We start from the raw sequence: 26,562 nt of genomic DNA, 5'->3' as shown, positions 1-26,562 counted from the left end.
CTCATAGAAAGCTATTTAACTATCTTGTGGTCCTAGGTCAAGTTACAGAAATGTAACTAATAAAAAAGCAATAGAAATATACATATTAAGAGACAGAAAATGCCACACAGGTGCGTAAAAAATGTAAAATCAACCTCTAGCTTCCTGAGGTTGGTAAAAAGACTCAAGGTTCACCCCAATCAGCACAAATAAGGTGGTACATAGAGGTAATAACACAAGATATGTAAAATTCAGATATGGGTCATTAAAATTTAGCACACACTTTCCTCTTGAAAATACTGGTTTTGCCTACAAGCCCCTAAATCATAAGGATGCTGTATTTCTGTAAAATCGTTAGCAAAAATAGAATACCTATGCAGTAAAGAACTAACCTTGCCCAACAAGAGTCTTGGGTCCTGGAAGGTAACCTATAATCCCTTGGAATGTCCTGCCTGATAAGAGAGTCTTGGTTCACTTGGAGGCTTAGAGTCATGACCTCTAGAGGAGCTGCAGACTAAGGCTGGCCACGTGGGGTGGTCAACCACATCCCAAGCGACTGTGCTCCAACAAAAACTCTGCATGCCGAGGCTCAGGCGGGCTTCCTTGGTTGGCAACATTCTGTAAGTAGTGTCACACACAGTTGCCACGAGAAATAAGTGTTGTTTGCACAACTCCACTAGGAGAGGACAACTGGAAGCTCATGCCTTGGTGTTTCTGGACCCTGCCCTATGTGCCTCTTCCCTTGGGCTGATTTTAACCTGTATCCTTACACTGTAATAAATCCTAACCAAGAATATAATGGCCTTGCTGAGTTCTATGAGTCCTTCTAGCAAATTACTGAACCTGAGGGTGGTCTTGGGGACCTTGAAATTGCAGCTGGCATCACAAGTGAAGATGGTCTTGGGGAGCTCCTAAATCTTGCAATACTTTTATTCAGTTTGTTGAAGGCAGTGCAAAGCAGTGTTTAACATCAGGGGCTCAGGAATAAGACAAGCCTGGGTTTTAAATCCCTGACTCCACTTGCTAGTTAGAGAACTTTGGGCAAGTTAACTTCTGAGCTTCAACTTATTTGTGAAACAGGGATGCAATATTCCTTTAGAGAATTAGGTAAGACACACGTATATGTATGTATGCATGCATGTGTGTATATCCCTCAGCACAGTGCCTAAAACATATAAGCTACAAATGGTAGCTATTAATATTAATGAACAAATAGAGTAAGTTCCACAAAAGAAAGAAACAGCAAGACCTCTGTAGGTATATTTCACTGACTACACTGGATACCAGAGAATTTAAATCATGACTTAGAAGCAAAGCATAAGTTAAAAAAAAATTATATATATGTCTTTTCTAAGAAGAGCCTCTGATCATCAGAGGATCTAAGTCGGCACATACCCTTACCTTGACGTAGTAAGTGGTGAGTACTTTCCGAAGATCAAAGACTTGAAGCATAGAAGCAGCACTATTGTCAGTGATGCTATAGCCCTCCAGAATATACTTGGTGACTATCACTTCCCAAGCTAGCCAGCGCTGGCTAAATGCAGCATTAAATGAAAGTACATGAGGAACATGGCCAGGTTCACAACAGCAAAATCCTTCATCTTCCTCAACACCTTCAGTAATGGCCTCTACTTCCCGTTGCTGACAGTAAGTACCTTAAAAGCAGAGAGAGAGAGAGACCACTTACAAAGGGGGAAAAAACATGAAGCGGAAAAACAAATGCTTCAAAAACACAAGGAATTTAGAAAAAAGACACATTTTATAGCAACTGTAAGTATATGATTAATTTGCCTTAGAACGTTCATTAACAAACCGCAGCAAGCTCCAGAAACCAGGCATACTATATCCAGCTCCTACAGAATCACGATGTGCATTAGCACATTCAAGATTCTCAGAATTTGTATGGTAAAGTAATCTCCTTAATTTTGACACATCAATTCCCAAACTTTTCAAATTTGGGTTTACAATTGCATTCATATCAAATGAAAGCCAAATGAATAAAAGTACACCTCATGAAGGTTTGAGTTAATCCCAAAAAAGAAGAGAGGAATGAGAAGTGAATCATCTGAGGGCACACAATACAGACAGACATGCAGAACTCAAAAGAATCTGAGCTCTATTTACCAGATCATGACCATGCTGCAAGCAGAAATATTATATATATCCTGCTTATTTGGCTATATAATTTGTAATAGTTCATTATAATTTAATACTAAATACATAATTAAAATTTTTTCTGTTGCCAATTCCATCAATAATTGGATAAGATTACATAATTGGCATTTGAGGCTTACCTGCTGATAAAGCTTCAATTAGGTATGAGGTCTGACTGTCTGCCCTAGCAAACAATTCTTTGAAGTTACATTCTTTTGTACAAGATACTTATCCAACAGGCATTCTCCTCATTAGTATCGTTGAAGTAAAATTACAAAATCAGATTAAATATAGAATTAGACCAACAACAATCTAGTGCCAACAAAATATCATCCATCACACTAATGTTAATTTTTATTTTGTTCTGTGGTCTTGTTTCCATTTAATTTGTAAACTCCTTATATTATGTAAGGACTATAACGTAATTATACTTCATTTTATAAAGGTACATATTAAAATTATATCATAACAAAAATAACTTAAGTGAGACTGCACAATAATTTTTTTCCTCTGAAGAGAATATATACACCATCCATGTTTGAAACACACTGCTTTGAGAGAAAAAGATGCCATGAAACCCAGCCCCAGCTGGTGGTGGTGGTGGAATGAGAAAAGAGAAGGCTGAAGAGGCAGGTATGGCCCAGCTAATGCACTGCATTGTTTAGTTCTCTAGAACCCTCAACAATTCTATTATTTGATTTTATTCATATTATTTCATTGTTTAATTACACTGGTGAACACTTTCAAAATAATGTTACACAGTGGTTACAAGAAAAACCCTCCCTTGAACCTGACATTAACAGGAATGCCTGCTGTGGTTGACCATTACATATGATACTGACTATAGATACATATATACATTTTTTTTCAGAATAAGGATAATTATGGAGAGTATTTTTCAAACCAATAATTAAAATGAAATTTACTCAAATGTCTTCTGGCATGTTTTGAGAGAATCATATTATATTGTTTTTCTCCTGGGACCTATTAAAAGAAGATAAATTCTATTAATTTGCTTTTTAATACTTAAATTAATTTAAAAAATGATTGACTTGGTGAAGGGTACTTAAAAAAGAGTACTGCTGGTTTCTGCTTATTATGGGTTTTGAGTATTTTTGTATCTATTTTCACAAGTGAATCAAACTACGGTTACTTTTTTAGCTAGTTTAGCCATATTTTGACATCAGTATTACACCGGTTTTATAAAAAGCCTTGAGAAATTTTCCTTCTTTATCCATGTGCTAGAATAGATTAGAAAGGGCAGAAGAACTATTCAATTTCTAGAAGAAACTTCCTGAGCCTGGGTTTTTAAAATTGTGGCAAGAAGTTGGGTCTTTGCTTAGGTTTTATGTGTTATCAGTTCATTTTATTCTTTTTGTCATCTTTCTGGGAAGTCAGTCAAAGGAAAGGAAATAACTGTAGTTATTGTAGTAAAGGAAATAACACAATGAGAGCTATATTCTACGGAGATCACTTTGCTAGTAGTATATATAGAAGAGATGTGGCAAGAGGGAATTTGGAGATTTTGACATTTACTCAGAAGGGACAGAATGAGGTCCTTGTTCAGAGTAGCAGAATAAAGTGAACAGAGTAATGGAATTAATGCGGGATGTTTTTACTCTACCCCAAAACCCCAAGAATATTTTCTACCTCAACACATCCTAGTAATACATTTTGCTTAGAAAATAAAGTCAACAATAAGCACAGGAATTAATAGTAATAATTGAAAAAATAATTTTGAGACTTGGAAAGTGATTCTAGAATATCTATGAGGAATTATTACCAATTGTTTTCTGGATTAGCTAGATCTTTCAGTCACCTCATAGTGAATATAACTGGTAAAAATAAATACAACTAACTATTATGAAAACCAGACATGTTAAAATTAATTTGAATGAAAATTGAAAGACTGTAAGGGGTACTGTGTTCCCAAATAGGTTTGATTTGAGTTTTGTTTGGCAAATAATGAGAGTTTGGATGGCAAAGGATTTATCCAAAATTTTATTTGAATCTACTCAGCACCAGAGAGTGAAAGTTGGGAGAGTGAGAATTTGGATCAATTTCTGCTTTGGAGAATTTCTGATCAATATGGTAGAACAGCAGATGACAAGAAAGATCCCCTTCCGACTCACACACATAGAAATGCTAGATAAAATAGCCTCCCCACGTACATTTGTAAAAAAAAAAAAAAAAAAAGTTAGAATTAAAAAGCAAAGGTGGAATCTTCAGGTGCCAACAATTAAAAAAGAAGTTAAAGTCACAGCAGTGGTAGGTGTAGAGGTGAGGGAGTACTGACTTCTGAATGAGTCTAGCTGGACTAGATTTGAACAGCACTGGGTAAGACTCTAGAAGAGATGGAATTAAGGTCCTGGACTCCTGATGGAGAGGCAGAAACAAACCATAAGACAAAAATAGGACATTTTAAAAAAGAGAGAGGATGGAAATACATATAACAATGAATAACAAACATCAACATCTACTGCCTTAATCTGAGTGTTGCACAAGTAAAATCTTATTTCAGCGAATGCAGTAAATTTAGAGAAGCATCTGCTCCACTAACAAAGATATTACAGGACACAGCTGCAAGCCCTCTGATTCAACACCAGGTGAAAATAAAGCTAGAGGGTATAGGTCTGATTTGATCCTCTATCTAGTCAAATGCTTTCTGATTTCCTATTTCAGGTTAAAAACACACAAGGCCCTTCTTAGAAAAGATCAAAACACAGCTTGGATGCTTTCTCTAAAAACCCTGAAGTCCAAATATTCTCCAGATTGCAAAAAGACGCATGAATAGGACTTTCTTCAATTCCTATAAAACAAGTCTCTTTTCATGCTTACAAGATATTCAACTTACAGCAGTTGGTAACATCAAGTTGATATGTTTCTGAATGCACGATTTTCTTGTAGAAATAGCTTCATTTGTCAGTATACAAAACTGTTGAGGGCTGGTGGGGGAAGAGGAGTAACTGCTTAATGGATGAGGGGTTTTATTTTGGGACGATGAAAATGCTTTGGAAGTAGAGAGAGGTGGTAGTAGCACAGCATTGTGAATGTACTAAAAACCACTGATTTGTTCACTTTAAAATTGTTAATTTGATGTTACGTAAATTTCACCTCAATAAAAAAAAATTGTTGAGGACAAAGGCATGGCGTCTATATGAAAGTAACTCGGTTAGCTACTCTCTGCCTCACACAAAAACACAGCATTCTATGCTACCAGCCATCTAACAAATATATGCAACTGGTTACCAAAAGAGACTGGCAAGAGAGCAATCACAGAACAGAAATTCAACATCACCAAGAAAACAAGTCAAATATACACTAGTGACACTACCTTTACATATATAGCATACCACAAAAACGATTCTTCTCTGAATGTGAAATTAGGGGAAAAATCTAATAATTACTCTTTAACAACTTTTATCATTCCACAATTCCAAAGACTAAGGACCTAACTTTATGATAACTTTTGATTTGAGATGTAAACACACAAAACTTAGATGTCACAGGAGTACATTATAGAAATAAAAGGTGAATGTCTTACCTCTGAATTCAAGTCCCCGCAGCTGGAAAGTGACAAGCCCATTGCCTATCTCTATAAGGTGCACTAACGCATTGAGGTAGTCAGAGGCAAGAATGAAACAGTCTCCTGTGCTGTAGTTTCCCCATCGTCCTAGGAGCAAATCACCACAGAGACTGTGTTGTAGGGATCTGGTTAAATGTTCATAAAAGATGGAATTCAGGTTGTTGTCATCTGATCCTACAAGAAGGGATTAAAAAAATGTTAAATTTTACTCTAAGTCCCCTTTATATCAACAAACAAGATTGTTAAAAATATTAAAACTAATTTCTAGTTAGGATTGTTATCTAAATTTTTTGACAAGGAAAATAATATTCATACCCTTACAATTTCTATATAAAAATGAAATATAAGGTAATGGGAAAAGTTCAGAATTTGGAGTTAGAAGTCACATAACCTCTCTGACTCCCTGGTTCCCATCCATAAATGTGGGAATTGGATTAGATGAAAGCTAAGGTCTTTTCCACCTCTTGAACAGTCCATGATCTTTTCTGTCACTGTTGAATGAACTACACCTTTTAATTAAAAAACCCCAAGAGAAATGAAAAAGATAAAAGAAATTCAGAACTAGAACAAAAAGACATACTGGTAAAGGAAGTGGATAAAGTAATACAAGATTTGAACAAACAAGACAGCCCAAAACAAAGAGAAGTTGGTAGGTCAAAAAAACCCTATAGATTAAGATGGCTAAAGCCAGCTTAACAGAAATAACCTATATATACAGAAATAGCAGCAAAGAACCTAAATAATTGTTTAGAGTCATCTTTAAGAAAAAAAATATGATAAAACATCACCCAATAAGTGAAATGAACATCTTTAGTAGTAACCCATCCAAGGCACTAATCTGTAAATGGGTGCCCAAAGTATAGCATTGGAGAGTGGCAAAATATACAAAGCTTAATAGTTAATTCAAATTCAGCCTAACTAAATAATAAAATAATGAAAGGGGAACTCCAGACTCTAACTTCAATAAAATGGGCATATTAATTCAGAACATGGTCTTGTTGATGCGCAGAATGGCATCATCAGCATCGTGAGAATTCCAAGCCCCTTACGAGAACACACTAGAGCTGAGACGGTTGTTTTATCTACCAGAACGTGATAATGACAGTCATTAATAACCAATCCTCCTTATTTTACAATTACGAATCAATCTGATTATTATAATTTAGTTTCTCAAATAGAGCATTTGAAGGAATCTGCAAGTCAAATGGATACAAATATTCCAGTCTACTTGGGAGTAATACTTCTTTTAGTAAAGTAATACATTGGAATTCTGGTTGATATGTTAATCTCTTATAGTTGGGACTGTGAGATTCACCCTCTCTGTGTCAGATTACTAATGGGTGGGCCGACAAAAGGATGTTTCCCAAACAACAAAACTAAAAACCAGAATTTAGAATAATGGTACCACCACCAAAATGCCACCCACTGAAGCCCTATCCTAGTGGCTATTTGGCCTCCCCACATGACATCTCTATATACAATAAACTAAATGAAATGAAATTAATATTTACTGAAACATTTGGGGAAGGGGGGGAAGCAATCATATTAATAACACACATATTGGTCAGATTGTATACTCTTCAATACATCCTGACCAGTTTTTACTTTAATTGTGTTCTGTTTTTTAACCTATGTAAGAACAATCTTTGAACTGCATTTTTTATTCCTATTAGCATTCTTAAAATACATTTTATAAAAGAATGGGATTTAAATTGTAGATACTCTATCTTTGGCAATGTACATTGCCAAAGAAAAACAAAATAAAGCAAACGATATTTAGTTTTTAAAAAAGGAGCATTTGGAATCCAGAAAGGATTCCCAACAAGTCAGGAGTGAAATATATATAACAAATTCCTTAGAGTTGCTTCTTTACTCACAAATAGAGCTATTACCTGGGTTTCTATCAAGCTGGGAAGCCAATCTTGTATTTGAATGATCCACTCGTTTTGTGCTGAAGAGGGCAAAATAAAACATTTTTAGTAACCTTAGCACAATTTTAGGGGGAAAGTGTTTTTTACTCTCCCACCTCCATCATACATAAACACCTCAGTTATTTCCTAACTGGTGATTCACTGAACAGTGTGTAGAAAGACATTAATGAGTTTAATGTAAAAAAAAAAAATTTTTTTTTGATCAGATTGAAAAAATGCATACTATATATAGTTCTTAGAAATATTCTTTGCAAAGGGAAGGTACATGTATTAATGTCCAGCGGTACTGGGTTTTTTAGAACAGTGGTTCCCAAAAAGTGACCCACAGAACCCAGAGTGGGTGACTCAAGACCCTTTCAGGAGTTTTCCAGATCAAAACTCTTTTCATAATAATACTGAGCTGTTATTTGCTTTTTTTCATTGTATTGACCATTGCATTGATGGTGCAAAAGCTATGGTGGGTAAGACTGCTAGTGCTTTAATATGAATCAAGGCAATAGCACCAAACTACACTATTTTTCACTGCCACACATACACAAGAAAAAACAATAAATAAAAATCCAAGTTTCAGTTAAAAATGCTCTTAATGAAGGAACAAAAAACATTACTTTTATTAAATTGCAGCCCCTCAAAACAGGTCTTTCTAGTACTGTGTGTGGCAGAATACACATAAAGAATGCACTTCTGGGGGCTGGCCCAGTGGCATAGTGGTTAAGTGCACACGCCCCGCTTCAGCGGCCCGGGGTTCACGGGTTTGGATCCCCGGCGTGCGCCGACACACCGCTTGTCAAGCCATGCTGTGGCGGCGTCCCATATAAAGTAGAGGAAGATGGGCACAGACGTTAGCCCAGGGCAACATATTCCTCAGCAAAAAGAGGAGGATTGGCATCAGATGTTAGCTCTGCGCTAATCTTCCTCATCAAAAACAAACAAACAAAAAAAAGCACTTCTGCTGCATTCTGAGGCAGGATGGTTGTCTCAAGGGAAAACATTTGTGCAACTGTTTGAATTGCAAGCTGTACCAGCTACCTTTTTTTTTTTTTCCCATAGAACAACATTTTTACTTGAACGGCTGATTAAACTATGATAATTCAGACTTGGGTATTTGACAGACATCTCTCAAAAAAGAAGAAAGTGAGTTTGTCATTTCAAGGGAAAGAACTGACAATGATATCTGTTGCCAAAAATAAAATTCAAATTTTCAAGCAAAAATTCGAATTATGTAAAACTTATATCTACCATCATGAGCTTGATAGCGTCCCAATACTTTAACAGTTTTCTTTTGAGATTGGCAGTGGTATGAATGAATACATTTAAAAAATTTTGTATAATGAAATGTGTCAAAATTTGGAATATCTACATTACTCAGTGAACGAATACTTTCCAAATGATTGATAAAGGATGTTATTAGATTTCATGGGTATGGGTATATGTATGGGTAAAAGATCCATTCAAAGTATAGGACATATCAGTGGGTTTTTATATAACACAGTTCCAAAAATTTATGGATATGGTTTTAAATTCCACATTGCAACTAATCTTTAGGAAACCATTTGTCAACTTTTAGTGAAGGATCAAAGAGGAATATCCACAATTGTCTAAAAAGGCTATTAAAGTACTTCTTTCTTTTCCAATTATATGTCTGTGAGGCCAGATTTTCTTCAATACTTCAACCAAAACAACATAATACAACAACAGACTGAATGCAGAAGCAGATATGAGAATCCAGCTGCCTTTTATTAAGCCAGACATTAAAGAGATTTATAAAACTATAAAAACAATGACAATCTTCTTTACTGATATTTTTGGTGGGATGGGAAACACAGTTATTTTCCTTACAAAAATGTTATTTATGTTAACATGTAATAGGTTTATTGTTGCTATTTTTAAATTCATAAATAAACATTTAAAATCTTCTGAGTTTTGGGCCAGCCTGGTGGCGCAAGCAGTTAAGTGCGCACGCTCTGCTGTGGCGGCCCAGGGTTCGCCGGTTTGGATCCCGGGCACACACCCATGCACCGCTTGACAAGCCATGCTGTGGCTCGTCCCATATAAAGCAGAGTAAGATGGGTACGGATGTTAGCTCAGGGCCAATCTTCCTCAGCAAAAAGAGGAGGACTGGCATCGGATGTTAGCTCAGGGATGACTTTCCTCACAAAAAAAAAAAAAAAAAAAACATCTTCTGAGTTTTGATTTCTAATACAATAAATATGGGTAGTTAAAACCCATATCAACAAAAACTCTTTGGAGACTAGAATAATTTTTTTTTTTTTGAGGAAGATCAGCCCCTAAGCTAACACCCAACGCCAATCCTCCTCTTTTTGCCGAGGAAGATTGGCCCTAGGCTAACATCCATGCACACCTTCCTCTACTTTATATGGGACGCCACCACAGCATGGCTTAACAAGCGGTGTATGGGTGCACACCCGGGATCCAAACCTGCGAACCCTGGGCCGCTGAAGCAGAGCTTGCGCACTTAACCGCTACGCCACTGGGCTGGCCCTAGAATAATTTTTAAGATGGTAAAGGCGTTCTAAGACCAGAAAGTTTAAGAACTGCTGCCACAGCCGTTATTTGGGACTAAATTTAAGTTGGTCCAGAAGAATAGGATATAAATAACACTGAAATTCACCAAAAAGGGAAACACTATGTGTGGTATTAGGTGAAAGACCAGAGCAACAAAAGTTTCAAATTCACAAGCTAGTTCAATGTTTAAAAGGTGAGATTACCATTTTCACCTATTATACATGCCAAAGCGTGAAAGTGTAGAGAGAAAATAAGTCATGGAGATGGCCAGTAGAATTATAAATCAGTACAAGCTCTTTCTGAATTGATATGCTAATACATATTAAAAGTCTTAAAAATGTTTAAGCTCCATGACTCAGTAATTCCCCCTTTAAAAAATTTTTCTTAAAAAAAAAATTTGAAGAGATAACATACAAGGATAGTTTCTACACATCAGATTAAACAGCTGGCCTAAGGAACTAAGCCTATTGAGAAATTAGAGAAAATTGAGAAAATACTTTGTGCACAAAGATTGTCATTAAAAACTTATCCTCGGAGGGGCCGGCCTGGTGGCGCAAGCGGTTAAGTGCATGCGCTCCGCTGCAGCAGCCCGGGGTTCGCCGGTTCGGATCCCAGGCACGCACCGACGCACTGCTTGGCAAGCCATGCTGTGGCGGCATCCCATATAAAGTGGAGGAAGATGGGCACAGATGTTAGCCCAGGGCCAGTCTTCCTCAGCAAAAAAAAAACAAGAGGAGGATTGGCAGATGTTAGCACAGGGCTGATCTCCTCACACACACAAAAAAACTTATCCTCATGAAAACCCAGAAATAACCTATAAAAAATTTAGCTCTAGAAATAGCTATTTCTAAGAAAACTATGAGATAACTAATAATGACTATTATGATGTAACATTGTACAGCATAAAGTTTCAGAGTACTAACATGAAACAATTCTAATACCTTTAAAAAAAGAAAAATGAGTATATTCAACTAGAACTATGTTTAAAAAATCTTATAAATAGGAAAATAAGGTAGAGAAAGTAAAGAGTAATTATTCTTTGACTCTTCTAACTTTATATCATTTTGAAACTTTAAGAGTATTCATAAAATTTCAGCAAAATACTTCAAGACAAAAAATTCTTAATCATGAATTACTTATAATAACACTGCCAATAGTTTTTCCTAGTAAAAAAGATAACAACTGGCTTTCACATGTTTTATTTTACTCACTTATAGTCTCTCTCCCAGAATTTCACAGGTCGAACATATGAAGTGATGAATATTGCACTTCCCAGGAAGGGGTTTAGTGGAGTAGAAAAGAAGGCCGATACAGCAGCTTGAACAAACAACATGGCTGAATCTAAGGGAAAACTAGTTAAGGACCTTAACATTCATCCCAGCATGTGCGCACACACATGCATATGCATATACACACATTCATCTGAGCGTGCGCTCACACACACAAATATATCTCACAAACACACTGTGACGACAGCAATTAGAAAAATGAGCTTCGGGGCCGGCCCCGTGGTTTAGCGGCTAAGTGCTCGCACTTTGCTACTGGCAACCCGGGTTTGGATCCCGGGTGCACCCCGACGCACCGCTTCTCCAGCCACACTGAGGCCGCGTCCCACATACAGCAACTAGAAGGATGTGCAACTATGACATACAACCATCTACTGGGGCTTTGGGGAAAACAAGGAGGAGGATTGGCAATAGATGTTAGCTCAGAGCCGGTCTTCCTCAGCAAAAAGAGGAGGAATAGCACAATGTTAGCTCAGGGCTGATCTTCCTCACAAAAAAAAAAAAATGAGCTTCATCGGGGAATACAGAAAAGGGTGGCACTGGACAGTATAAGGGGGTAGAAGTAAAAAGACACAGCCGGGAAAGTACAGCCTGGCATGATGCTTTGAAGGGAGGCAAAGAAATATTTGCTAACATGTATATGGCAAAAGTCCATATATCACTCTTGGGTAGAGATGCCTGGGTTTAATTTTCCAGAAGATAAAACTAAAATTAAAGATACAAAAAGTCTGTATTTCAACATCTATATGGTCACTAACCTTTATTTTTAGTTAGAAAGTACTTTTAAGAAATGATGAGAATAGAAAATTTTGGACATAAAGTTTAGTTACAATCACAATTATGAAAAATGTTTTGTATCTTCATTCACTTGAAAATATTTCTAGGGCCAGCCCCGTGGCTTAGCAGTTAAGGTGCGAGTGCTCCGCTACTGGCGGCCCGGATTCAGATCCCGGGCACGCACCGATGCACTGCTTCTCCGGTCATGCTGAGGCCACATTGCACACACAGCAACTAGAAGGATGTGCAACTATGACGACATACAACTATCTACTGGGGATTTGGGGAGAAAATGGAGGAGGATTGGCGGTAGGTGTTAGCTCAGAGCCGGTCTTCCTCAGCAAAAAGAGGAGGATTAGCGTGGATGTTAGCTCAGTGCTGATCTTCCTCACAAAAAAAAAAAAAAAGTATTTCTAAAGATTTTGTATTTAGAAAATTCCTGGACTTTAATACTCACATATATAAACATAAAATTTTAAATCAGCACTACTTATTTATAAAACCTTAATACGTTTCTCATGTTCAGATGATCTGTAGGCCACAGATGTTAATACAAGTTAAACAATCAAAATCAGTATAGGTGTGGACTCAAAAGATTGTGAATTTTTGATAATTTATCACATGGTAACCTATACTCTATGCCTGCAAACCAACATTCTCATCAAGGATATCACTGCCCTATCTTATAAAACTTTTATTAGAAGGATACGAGGCACTGCAAAGGGCTGAGCAAAAGCATGAAAAGCAGAACCCCATGTAATCTGCCATGGGGCGATGTAGGTGTACACGAACTGCAGTTTATAAAGGAGTTCCCAAAGCTGTAGGAGGAAAGGAAAATAATCAGCAAAAAACTTACCATCAGATATTTGAATGAGAAAATGAAGACCTCTAAAATGTATTTTCTTCCTAATAGGGAAATGACTTGAAATTATTTGCCATTTGCATAAAAGGAAAAGACGTATCAACTGCCCAAATACTGTATATATTTTTAAGAAAAGACAGTTAGCTGATTTCTGGATTTGTTTCATCTGTTTAAAAAGTTCTATGCCTTCTATTGACTATTTTACTACTACTACAAGCAAAACAAAAGGCAGGAAATCTAGACGTCTATAAAGCTTAAGTAATACATCTGTATTCTAACACACACGTTCCTCAAATTTTAGTGCTTTAGAAACTATGTTTTAAGTGCAATGTCAATAGGAATTTGAAAGCAGCCAGGTAGGGCATAAAGTTGTAATACAGTTGTCACTGCTTAAGAATTTAGTAGTGTGTTGGGCAACTGTTCATAATCTTCATTGTTATTGTCAACGGAAACACAACATATTTTAAGCTTATTTAAGTTAACATCTGTTTTGTTGTTGAACATGACTTCAACATGAAATAGAATTAGTGTGTTTGCCCCAGATTGCCTCCGTATGCTCGGCAACACAAGGCCCAATTCTCAAAACAGATCACAGAATCTTAAAAGCAAGAAGTTCTGACAAATTCGGTGCCATGATCCAAGCACCAAACACTTCATGTTTCAATCATTTAGCTGATTTACAAATGACCCTGTTTAACTTCCAATTTAAAAAAGAAATCATAACTTCAACCAACTAGAAAATGCAGATGCACCCCTGCATTCTTTCCATGACTTAGAATTATGCTGACAATCGTCGGCACTGATGTGATCAGGACGACAGGAAGAAAGAGCGGCATGTATATGATCAAGATGCCATAACTGCTTAAAAGCAGTGATTCAGAAAACTCTCCAGATTTCTAAATATGAAACAGAGTGTACTCAAATTTTGACTGTAATATTGAAAAAAATGATATGCAATTACATGGATAAGTGGTTAGTGGGTAAAAATATTTTTTTACATTCAATTTTTTCTTGAAAGATTATTAAATCAATAGCGCATCTTACAATGATATCTTAAAATAAAAAATATATCTAAAGAGATCCCTTGAATATTACTTGCTTATTATCACTGTCAAGTTCTATCAAGTAACCATACAACATGCAAATTCGTTAAGGGCAGAGCTTTCTCTGTTTTGTTCACTGATGAAGCCTAAGCATCTAGAACAGTTCTAGAACATGGTATGTTCTCAAAAACATTTTGCTTAACAAACAAATGCATTAAGAAAATCCAAACTAATACGAGTTAGGCATAGTGACCGTATTTCAAGGATTGTTTAGTTTATATTTTACTGCAACTTTCACTTTTTCCCAACCAGTATAATACAATGCAATACAATTTCCAATCTAAATATTTAAATTTGTGAGAAATCACATGCTTCTTTATACAAACAATTCTCTGATTAACTTTCTGGCTTCTTCCTTTGGTTAACCATGCTCACTAGAAGAGGGAATAAATGATAAAAATGCATGCAAATTAGTGATGGAACAAATACAATACTGCAATATTTTAGAAGCTATTTAGCACAATATTTTGAAATTGACTATCACTAAAATCTTGTTCAGATTAATGGTTTTCCATTTGATCTGTTTCCATCCTACATCAGACCTCTATCACATCTAAATTACTGTCACAATCTCTTAAACTGTTCTCCATACCTTCAGGTTCTCTCTTCCCCAATTCATCTCAAATGTGGCTGACCAGGCTAACTTTCCTAAAATTGGGCTTTCATTGTGTTTTGTAGCTGCTCATATGCTTCAGCTCTCTGTTACCTATCAAATGGGATAATATATGTCAAAGTCCTTTGTATGTGGTCAGTGTTAACATGAAATCTAAGGTCTACTTAATTTATAAATAACCTGACTGCACAACCTATTTCATTTAGAAAGGTAGTGTGGTTCAGCAAAAAGTTTCTTGGAATGGGAGGCAGAAGATGCAGATTTACCATCTTATTTGTAAAAGAACTAAAAGCATCTATCTTATGGGTGGATAACACATTTTCGCAGCATTCTGTAAAGTTCACAGTATTCTGCAAATGTCACCAAACTAATTTCTGATTGCTCCCACATGGCCTCACCACCCTCACTATCTACCATCTTCATTCTCCCATCAGGTTATTTCCTCCCATCATCTATCCAGCAGCCCACAGCCCAGTTCAACTACTACCATGGCTATTTCCAAAATTATTCAAAACCACACACCCCTTTGGAAGATCCCATATACTTAAAAATATATTCTTATTAGTGTTTCTCTAATTTTTCCACATAACTTACTCTTACCTTCCTAGCTATAGCAAGAAATATGTTTTTTGGATCACAGTGATTTGCATTGTTTAGGAATTCTAATATGCTCCTAAATAACTGGTTGCTTGAAGAAAGACATTACTTGAAAGATAATGAAGCAAATGAAATGCAAGCATAATCCTCACTAAATAGCATATTACTTAGGGAGATACTTTTTATAGACAGGGATATTCTTTTTGGTGATAAATTACCTTGTTGAAGAGGATGGACATGAAAAAGAGATCTAATAGCATGGTCTCTGAAAAAGCTTCATAGTCAATTTTGAAAAAGAGCACAGTGAAGATGACTGTGACATACTGATACGTAGGGCTGCTAAAAGAGGATCGTAGCAACTTCAGACCAGCAATGGTGATCATTAAAGCACCTAATCTATAATATAAAGAAAGCACAACTCATCAACCAATGACTGAAAACTTTAGAAAATGTGCTAACTTCAGAAAAATCACCATTTCATTTACTAAGCTTACAACACATATCAAATTTAAACTTCTAAAAATGATTTATACAACTAAACAAATCACATCCTAAAATAAACTATTATAATATTCCCTTTTCATAATATGTATTATGATTCTTACCCTTTATATAAATAAGTATGTTTAAAAAATAAGTAAAAGTACTCCAATTTTGACTTTTGGTTCTCCAGTTTCTCAATAATTCTATTGCTTTAACATTAATAGCATTTAGCACATGAAAAACATATATTAACGCTTACCCAACAACATGTACCTAGTCTAGTAAGTGGGCCTATAGGATGACTGTATAACCAAGTGACCACCTTATATAGTCTGATGTACACAGTACACAAAAATAACCATCTCCCAAAGTTATCATCTGATATTAAAAAGTAACCTTATTTAATAAATATTCTCTCATAAAATATCAGTTGACAATGAGAGGTCTGGAGTAGTGATTTGCCAAGAGCAGAAACAGATGTTCAGAAAAAGGAAGTCAAAGACAAAATTTCTTCTGAATTCTTTATCTCACAGCGCCTTGTACCAAAGAGACACTCAATGATTATTTGTTACTTGATCAATAACTTAGGACATTGCTTATGACAGCCTCCAGTAGCCAAACTTAGATTAGAGGAGTACCGTACTTACTCTGTATCCAGTTTTTTTGGACTAGCAATTGTCTCTGCACTGCTACTAAGTTCATTGAGAACAATCAATGGATAGATGATATTCTTCTCCACAAAAAGAAGCCACACATGAAGTTTCTCAAACCACATCATAGTGGCTGCATCTAACAAGGCAACAGAAGTCAAGAAGACCACATCATCTAATGTATAAAATTGTTTGGCAATGTGATGAGAAAGAAAAATCTTACAACTCAAATTCAGCTCTACAATTCCAGTACTTCAAGCAACTGTCAACTTCTACGGATTCTGAGACACATCCAACTCTGCAACTTAGATGAGACTTAAATTTAGATGAATTTCATTTTAAACTTTAATTCTTGAAACCTCAACTTTTAACCATAATCTTTTCTCGTTTATGCCTATCACTTTTGGAGAAAAGGTTACTAAAGATTATTACACTGTCCCTTTCCCCATAAAGAAATAAATGACCTATTAAATTATCTGTTCTTAAAATCCCAGATACACACACATACACACACACACAATCATGCGTCACTTAAACAATAGGGATATGTTCTGAGAAATGCTTTAGATGATTTTGATGTATTATGAACACCAGAGTGTACTTACACAAACCTAGATGGTATAGCCTACACACACTTAGGCTATATGGTACTAATCTTACAGGAGCACCATTGTATATGTGGTCTGTCGTTGACCGAAATGTTACGTGGCGCCTGACTGTATGTATCTTATAAGACATATATCTCAGAATAGATATGAAAGTATGATATGTTTTGGATTCACACACTTCATAAGAGTCATTTTCATTGCCAATAATATTTTTTCCAATAATTTAATATTATTTCATTGGGGAAAGTGTCTAGGACAAAGATTTAAAATAAGGTTCTCTGGCTATCTGAAAACAATGTCACCAGGCTTAGGGAAGTTCTCTAATGCATAATATTTTTCTTTCAGTTGCTAAAATCAGTAGAAGGGGAAAAAAATCAACTTGGCTAATACCTAGTCAAAAATGTTATGTTGATCCAAATCTGTAAAAATTCAGATTATATGTTTTAAGATCAAAAATAAACAATATGATCAATGATGTACTTTAATGAAAACTGCTCTTTAAAACAAACCAGATACACTTGCTATCCTTTATTATAAGAAAGCAATACTAATAGTTCACCATCAAAAAAACACATCAGTCTGAGTTATTGTCCTGATGGTAAGAATGAGCCAGTACAGATTCTTATACAGTTTTACGATATTTCCCCTTATTAAAAGAGCACATATTCTGTAAAAGGTCTGCACAAGGACATCAGTATGACATGACATTACTGCAATCTACACATTAGTGTTTGTTTAATTATCTCTCCAGGATCAAACTGGTGATCAAGATTACAGTACCATGATGCTTTAAGCAATTTTGTTAAAAGGCCCAGGAAATTTCCTTTGAGAATGCAAAGTCAAGGAAGGTATAAAAAGCTTTCAAAAGCCTCAGAGTTCTCTCAAGAATTTAATTTCAAACAATTGAGGAATTTACCCCCTATGGTAATTCATTAACTGAAGAAAAAGTCTGAGGAAAAAACGTTGGCCTGTTTAATCACTGGTAAGGAATAAATGATGACATAGATATGAACTTTTATTATTTCTCTAAAATGAGGAATTAACAGTATATTACAGGTCATGAGCCCAGTGAACAAGGACTGAACACTTATAATAAGAAAGAAAAGTCAGGGTCTCAAGAGGCAAGAAGCTCGCCAAGCGAACGAGCCTTCTACCTCTTTTTGAGTCACTTTATACTTCATCCCAAATCCGAACGAGTAACAGCATTTACAAATGTTTTTAACTTCTTTTCACTTGATCAACTCTTTTAAATCCCTCTTTGGTAGGACCTGGTGTCTCTGGTGGAAACAGGAACAAAGACCTTTCTATTCTCCCTACACTTTGAGTTACAAGTATTTCAAGTAGAAGTTTTAAAGAGGATTGGGTTGCCTGCATGTGGCAAGGAAAACTGAGTGAAGGGTGGGGACTGGAGAGAGAAGTCACAGACACACACAGAAGGATTCACCAAGGAGAGGGCTGTGAGGAACAATTTAGAGAAGGAAGAAGTAAGGTTATTCTGTGGCAAGTCGGCATGGCAGCACTGACATTTATACCTCAACTGAAAGCAAAGCATCCTGCAAAAGGGTTGACTCATTACAGCTTCAGATCTAAGTACAAGAAACACAAGCTACAGTGTTACTTAATGAAACTTATTTAACTGTCATCTGTCAACAAAGTAAAAGAAAAAATCCATAGTATTGAAAAGAAGAGTGTTAATGAAATACTTACTTCGAACTTCATATTGATTATACTCCACTGTCTTCAGCAGAGGGTGAGAAAAACAGTGCCAGGGTAGCTGTTTTCTAACTTGGGGCAGCAAGTAATGGGTTACAAAACCTACGAAGCCGACCAATGCATACAACACATACTTGAGAGCAGGCTAAAAGAAGAATAAAGTTGAAAAAATTAAAAGTGATACTGAGACCCACAAGAGAACTTCTAATTTGTCAGTTCAATTTTGCCCTTGATAATGGAAAATAGCAAAGTCAACTTTAGAATCTAAGAACTAAATATTTGCAGTTGACATTTCTATATTATGTAGTTTTTCTGATTAAATCAGCTATGAAAGTTAGTGATTGTTTGTGTATTACAGCTATTTAGAAATGTGTTGGCGGCTGGCCCGGTGGCATAGCGGTTAAGCGCGTGAGCTCCACTTCAGCGGCCCGGGGTCCGCAGGTTCGGATTCCAGGCGCGCACCAACGCACCGCTAGTCAAGCCGTGCTGCGGCAGCGTTCCATATGAAGTGGAGGAAGATGGGCATGGATGTTAGCCCAGGGCTAATCTCCCCCCCAAAAAAAAATTTTTTTTAATGTGTTAACTACTTTCTTTGGTGTCTCACACTATCATATAATTAGAGAGTGGCCTGAGGTGTATTGCTTGCTACTCCAAGAATGTTTCATGTGACTTGCAGAGCTATGTATTAAATTGTTTTAACTAGCAGAGATAAAGGACATAAGCTAAATAAAACTGTAAGTCTGAGTGAAGAGCAGGATTAGACGAAAAAAAATATTATTTTTTCCTGCTTTCATATGGTATATCATTAGAAGAAAATTTTTATGTATGACTAAATTCACAAAAGAAGAAAACAAGCACCATTACTTCAAATATTCAAATTAAAAGTCATATATTTGGAAATTCTGGAACCTCTTGGACATGAAGAGGCCTCCATGTGAGCCCTGAAGACCCAGTGGACCTTACTCAGCTTGCAAAGTACTCAAAAATTAACAGCTCAAATTGGAAGAGAAGAAAAACAGGCAAAAATGTTAGACAAAATTAAACAATATAACCTTTGCTTCTGGTCAGATGGAATAAAAGGAATTTACTCTGCCACATGAAACAACAAAAACAGAATAAAATACACGAACCAATGGTTTGCAATACGCTAGACATAAGGAAATAAACAGGAAACTCTGAGAGTAAGGAAACAGATAAGGTCAGTGCCAGGACTGCCCCAGCTTACTGCCTTGAGAGAGTTTCCAGGTTGTAGCGCAGGGAGGGGAACCCTCGTGAAGCCTGGTACCCCGAGTTGAAGAGAGAGAACTGAGAGTTCGGCAAGACCAAGGCAGCCAGAGTTCACCAGAACAGACAGTGTACCAAAGAGAATGCTGCATAGAGACAGAACTCTGAAGATCTGCAGAGGGTCTCACTCGAGTATGCAGGGGAATCGGCACGTGTGTGAGGAAACTACGTGAGGCCAGGGAAAAAACCACATGAGAGGATTAGAGAGAATGGTCTCCAGCATGCACACAGGGCTAGGAATAGTGCCTCTTCCCACAAGTCAGACGGGAAAAGCTCAAGATTCACAGGGCACTGGTCACAGTACTCAAAAGGGTGTTGCCTCAGTAGGGGAATATTAGCCTCAGACCAAACATAGCCCTGCTCCCAAATTAGAAATCTTAAAAGCAAGACCTGAAAGGATCAAACTGTTAACAAGTTAAGTTAACGGTGCTGAAAAATAAAGTTCAAGAATATTTCTAAAATACAAAATTGTCCAATACCCAACAAGGTAAAATTTAAAATGCTTGACATCCAATCAAAAACTACCACACATGCAAAGAATCAGGAAACTACCATCCGTGAGGGAAAAGAAAAATCAATTAATCAAAACCAACCCATAAATGACACAGAAGTCCGAATTAGGACACAGGGACTTTGAGTTAGAACAGAATTCCACATGTTCAAAAAGGTAAGTAGAGGCATGGGAGATACAAAAAAAATTAAATCAAACTTCTAAAGATGAAAATTATTAGTTCTGAGACGAAAAATACACTGGATGGGATTAATGAAAGATTACACATTACAGAAGAAAAGATTAGTGAACTTAACAACATAGCAATAGAAAGTACTCAAAATTAAACAGAAAAAAAGGAATTAAAATGAACAAAGCATCAGTGCACCGTAGGACAAACTCAAGAGACCCAAGACGTAACTGGAGTCCATGAGGTTGGGGGCGGGGGGAAGACAGCAGAAAGAGAAGGACAGAAAAAACATTTGAAGTAATAATGACCAAAATTTTCCAGATTTGATGAAAACTAGATTCATTGTCCCTCAAGCACAAAAACATGAAGAAAATTATGCAAAGGTATATCATAATCAAGTTGACACCATGTGGGAACACGGATCTGCACAAAAGAATGAAGAGCACTGAGAGTGGTAACTGCACAGCCTACAGATGAGCAGAACTGTACTGGAGGAGCAACACTGAGGAGCCCCACCCACACCTGGACCTGATTTAGACGACAAGGTTCTAGACTTCCAGTTGTACTGGAATGAGGCTTCTGGGGGTTTGAGGAAGAGATAAGTGTATTTTGCATTTGGGAGAGATGTGAATCAGGAGGCCAGAGGGTGCACTGTGGTAGTCAGTGTCCAACGTGGTTCCCACGGTCCTCACTTCCTGGTATTTATGCTGCTGTATCCCCCTCCCACACTGTACCAGCGTTGCCCTATGTGACCAGTAGGTACAGAAGAAGTGGTGGTATGTCACATCTGACATCAGTTATAAAAGACTATGGCTTCTGTCTTGGGCTTTCTCTCTCTAGGATCACTGGTTCTCTCTAGAATCACTGCGTGAGGATACTCAGGCAGCCTACGGCAAGGACCACATGGAGAGGAACTAAGGTCTCTGGCCAACAGTCAGCAAGGAACTGAGGTCTCCTAAAAACAGCCTCAGCTGAATGTAGCCCCAGATGATCGCAGCATCATAACACACCCTGAGCTGGGATCAGCCAGCTAAGCCACTCCCAGATTCATGACCCAGAGAAACCATAAGAAAATAAATATTTGTTGTTAAAATCAAACAAACAATCAGAATCCCAATGACATTCTTCACAGAAATAGAAAAAAGAATACTAAAATTTATATGGGGCAACAAAAGACCCCGAATAGCTAAAGAAATCCTAAAGAAAAAGAACAAAGCAGGAGGCATCACAATTCCTGACTTCAAAACATACTACAAAGCAATAGTAATCAAAACAGCATGGTACTGGTACAAAAACAGACACACAGATCAATGGAACAGAATTGAAAGCCCAGAAATAAAACCACACATATACGGACAGCTAATTTTCGACAAAGGTGCTAAGGACATGCAATGGAGAAAGGAAAGTCTCTTCAATAAATGGTGTTGGGAAAACTGGACATCCACATGCAAAAGAATGAAAGTGGACCATGTGCTATCGCCATTCACAAAAATTAACTCAAAATGGATCAAAGACCTGAAGGTGAGACCTGAAACTATAAAACTCATAGAAGAAAATATAGGCAACACACTATTTGACATTGGGTTTAAAGGAATCTTTTCGGATGACATGCCTACCCAGACTAGGGAAACTAAAGAAAAAATAAACAAGTGGGACTTTATCAGACTAAAGAGCTTTTATAAGACAAATGAAATCAGAATCAAGATGAACAAACAACCAACCAGCTGGGAGAGAATATTTGCAAAACATACATCTGACAAGGGGTTGATCTCCATAATATATAAAGAACTCACACAATTGAACAACAAAAAAACAAACAACCCGATCAAAAAATGGGCAGAGGAAATGAACAGACACTTCTCCAAGGAAGATATACAGATGGCCAATAGGCACATGAAAAGATGCTCAACATCACTAATCATCAGGGAAATGCAAATCAAAACAACACTAAGATACCACCTCACGCCCGTTAGAATGGCTATAATCACCAAGACAAAAAACAACAAATGTTGGAGAGGATGTGGAGAAACAGGAACCCTCATACACAGCTGGTGGGAATGCAAATTGGTGCAGCCTCTATGGAAAACGGTATGGAGATTCCTCAAAGAATTAAAAATAGAGATGCCCTATGATCCAGCCATCCCACTACTGGGAATCTATCCAACGCACCTGAAATCAACAATCCAAAGAGGCTTATGCACCCCTATGTTCATTGCAGCATTATTCACCATAGCCAAGAAGTGGAAGCAACCTAAGTGTCCCTCGACTGATGATTGGATTAAGAAAATGTGGTATATATATACAATGGAATACTACTCAGCCATAAAAAAAGACAAAATCGTCCCATTTGCAACAACATGGATGGGCCTGGAGCGTATTATGTTAAGTGAAATAAGCCAGAAAGAGAAAGACAAACACTGTATGATCTCACTCATATGTGGAATATAAACCAACACATGGACAGAGAAAACTGGACTGTGGTTACCCGGGAAGTGGGGGTGGGGGGTGGGCACAAGGGGTGAAGGGAGTCATATATGGGGTGATGGACAAACAAAAATGTACAACCCAAAATTTCACAATGTTAGAAACCATTAAAATATCAATAAAAATCAAAAAAAAAAAAAAAAAGAAAAATCAAACAAACAAAAAGTCAAATATTTCAGCATTATGCACAAACATTACAATCAAATCAGAAATGAGTCCAAACAAAGTTGTTTTCCCCCCAACCAAAAGAACAAAATGATTCCTTACCTGCAGTACTGTGAACACTGTGCTTACATGAATAGCAAAATATAGCACACCAATTACAATGCATACCACTAGGTCAGACTGTAAACGCTCACTCTGTGGAACGAAACAGAATTACCAAACAATTACGTAAAATTACAAAAACATCTTTCCCTTATTCTCAACTGGCAAAGTTTAAGAAATAATTTTTTCATTGATCCTATTCTTTAGCACTTCTAGATATTTCTTACACGTAACAGTTATGATAAGTCTTATTTTCTTCCTCAATTTCTTTATATTGTGGTTTGACACTGCAATACCAAGGAAATTAAACTAATCTAGTTTCACACACTGTATAACATATCATGACAAAGTCTTTTAGAATGAAGATTTTTTCCCCCCATTTGTCTGTAAGTTTTACTTTTACATATGGGAAAAGGAAATGAGGTACTTAAGTTACTGTATCATTTATAGGTTATATCCTTTTGGATAACAAAGTTATATTTTCATTGGTCTTTTGAAATGTTCAAACTGCAGGCATATGTCCTATTTTACTTACTGGATTTGGGTTCTTTTAGTGGTTGTAGTAAAAACCAGAAACCTCTTAATATCTTTGGTCATCAATTGACATGTAGATTTATGCTTTTAAGCTAGATTCAGAAATATCCTACTATATTTAACAGGAAATGTCCTTTGCAAACAGGGAAACTCAAGTCAGAAAAAATTGTTTAAATTATACCTTGAGGAAGTTCTGTATTTCTCAAGTTTTCTAAAGAATATGTGAACAGCTTAAGTTCAATGAAGATAAAAATTATGTCTAATTCAAGTCATATATAAGTTCAGTCTTTCACAAATGGAAGTAATATAAAATAACTCAGAAAAAGAATGTTTTATGTTTTGTTCCATAAATCAGATATAAATCTATAGAATTCATTTTTCAAATAATTACCGAGAGAATATAGGCAACATTAAAATTCACAAAATTAGAAATTTAAAAAAAATTACTACATTTACTTAATTAAGTATATTAAATTAGTACAGGTTTTTGTTCTCTCCTTCAATCTGGAAAATAAACACACACATGCACTTTTCAGACCTTGAGAAACAGAACACGCAAAAACACCAGCAGATGGCTTACAAGGACAGAGTTTTTATCCATAAGAACAATAACAACAAAATCAATCTAACTTATGTTAATATCCATCTTTCAAATCCTAGTTTAAATTGCATAGGATTAAGAATTCTATAAACAACGAAATTAGCTAATTTCATCTGATTTGAAAACAAATGTTTAGCATACTGTTCCATGTAGAAACAAACTGTGAGGAATGAGCATTTCTTCTAGGTTAAAATTTGAAATAAAAGCAATCAATAATACACAACTATACATTTTCCTCTAACTATTAAAGGCCTTGAAAAAGCGTTCCTTATATAACATGATGAACTGTCTAAAATTAATGTCTTCTAGGTGATTTTAAAAAGCTAAAACTTACAACAGAATTTCTAAGTTTTTCAGGCAGTGGATCTTTTACTTCAGACAGAGGGTCTTCTGGATTTTTCTCTTCTGTTTTTGGAAAAACCTTGGATTGTACCAAAGAGCTTTACATTAAAAAAAAGAGAGAGAGAAAATAATTAATAAAAAATACATACATAATCTGAAAACCAGTACTTCAAATGGCAAACAAAGTTTATGACTAAAAACCAAGTGATCCAAGTATATTTAATCACTAGCAAATGATAAGTTCTAAAAAGTTTAAGATGCCATAAATAAGCATACCGTGAGAACATTTTTATTAAAACATAGTTTTAATACTTAGGAGAGAAAAAGCTAACAAATACTCTCAGTCAATGTGGTTAGAACGACTCAGAGTTAATATATTTCGAAAGTGAATTATAGATTACGTCAATACCACTTTGCAAGGCATTCGGAAACAGATCTTGAAAGTTAAAGTTGAAGAAAATGCCAACTTATTTAAATTTCTTTAATTCAGTAACAATTGATTTCACTTACAAAAACACAGATGGATCACTGCTTTGTCGGCTGAGATGATAGGACACTGCCACTAATAAACCACAAAAAATGGAGAAAAGTACTGGAATATGCTGGCCATCCCAAGAATCCTGGTGGAAAAAAAAATTTGACAGAATCTGCTTTTAATTTATAATCATATAATCCTTTTATGTCAGTATTTTGGAGAAAGATAATTAATTTCAACAAAAACTTTTTAGCCATATTACTAATTGCATTTTATTCCAGATAAATTTAGATTTACTTTCTGATGAGCTGGAATCTAGCTGCTACACCGACTTCATATTTCTTTTGGTACTGAAAGCTCTATTTATACACTAGAAACAATACATTTACTTATGATTCATGCTGCTGTCAATTTCTTTCAGATTTTAAGTGGTATTAAGCTTACAGTAAACTATGTTTTCCCTTTGAAAAACAAAATGACTTAGTGAAGTAAATTTTTTGATTATAAGTAATAATGGAGTAGGAAAAGGCAATACACGACAACACATTAGGTAAAATAGAATGCTGACATTTGGGGTGCTACTTTCTTGATGCCTCTGCTCATGTAATATGCCATTCTATCCTCCATAACATTGAGCTGGCATTCAGTGTTTGTTGAACGAATGAACTGTGTATTCCCAGAAATAAATAATATAAAGGCTAGCTTCTAAGGCCAACCAAACACATGGGTGTGGATTGTGGATATACCATGTCTGCTCCGCTCACTGCAGTATCTCTGGAATCCACTAGCATGGTACCTGGTACAGACCAGATAATACTGATAAAAGGAATAGTTAACAGTTCTGAAGTATGGCCTGTGAGGTAAACACCATTCTAATCCTTCATCTTTCTCTGGGGATTCATTCATGAGAATGGCAGGAGTGGTAGTAATAAACAAATGGTAGTTTATTTATACAACTTGCTTTGTTTTCCATTTAATAATAGTCTTGGGGGCCGGCCCCGTGGCTTAGCGGTTAAGTGCTCGCGCT

At 36.2% G+C, this 26,562-nt stretch overlaps 1 protein-coding gene across 10 annotated transcripts in view; it reads right to left on the bottom strand.

Moving 5' to 3' along the window:
• PCNX1 (pecanex 1) overlaps nucleotides 1–26,562 on the bottom strand; it is a 192,571-nt gene that overhangs the window by 32,975 nt on the left and 133,034 nt on the right. For all 10 annotated transcript variants that reach the window (XM_058567242.1, XM_058567240.1, XM_058567237.1 and 7 more), the window contains 11 exons: nucleotides 25,571–25,680; nucleotides 25,053–25,158; nucleotides 23,584–23,676; nucleotides 18,863–19,013; nucleotides 16,545–16,686; nucleotides 15,633–15,810; nucleotides 12,949–13,057; nucleotides 11,388–11,517; nucleotides 7,612–7,670; nucleotides 5,678–5,893; nucleotides 1,381–1,634 (listed from right to left, as the gene is read on the bottom strand). In XM_058567242.1, coding sequence (XP_058423225.1) covers nucleotides 1,381–1,634; nucleotides 5,678–5,893; nucleotides 7,612–7,670; nucleotides 11,388–11,517; nucleotides 12,949–13,057; nucleotides 15,633–15,810; nucleotides 16,545–16,686; nucleotides 18,863–19,013; nucleotides 23,584–23,676; nucleotides 25,053–25,158; nucleotides 25,571–25,680 — 1,548 coding nt within the window. The remainder of the gene's footprint in view (nucleotides 1–1,380; nucleotides 1,635–5,677; nucleotides 5,894–7,611; nucleotides 7,671–11,387; nucleotides 11,518–12,948; nucleotides 13,058–15,632; nucleotides 15,811–16,544; nucleotides 16,687–18,862; nucleotides 19,014–23,583; nucleotides 23,677–25,052; nucleotides 25,159–25,570; nucleotides 25,681–26,562) is intronic.

This window comes from Diceros bicornis, chromosome 24, assembly GCF_020826845.1.
Source record: "Diceros bicornis minor isolate mBicDic1 chromosome 24, mDicBic1.mat.cur, whole genome shotgun sequence".
Classification (NCBI taxonomy): Eukaryota; Metazoa; Chordata; class Mammalia; order Perissodactyla; family Rhinocerotidae; genus Diceros; species Diceros bicornis.
The sequence above is the reverse complement of the archived record's forward strand: the minus strand, read 5'-3'. Positions and strand labels throughout refer to the sequence as shown.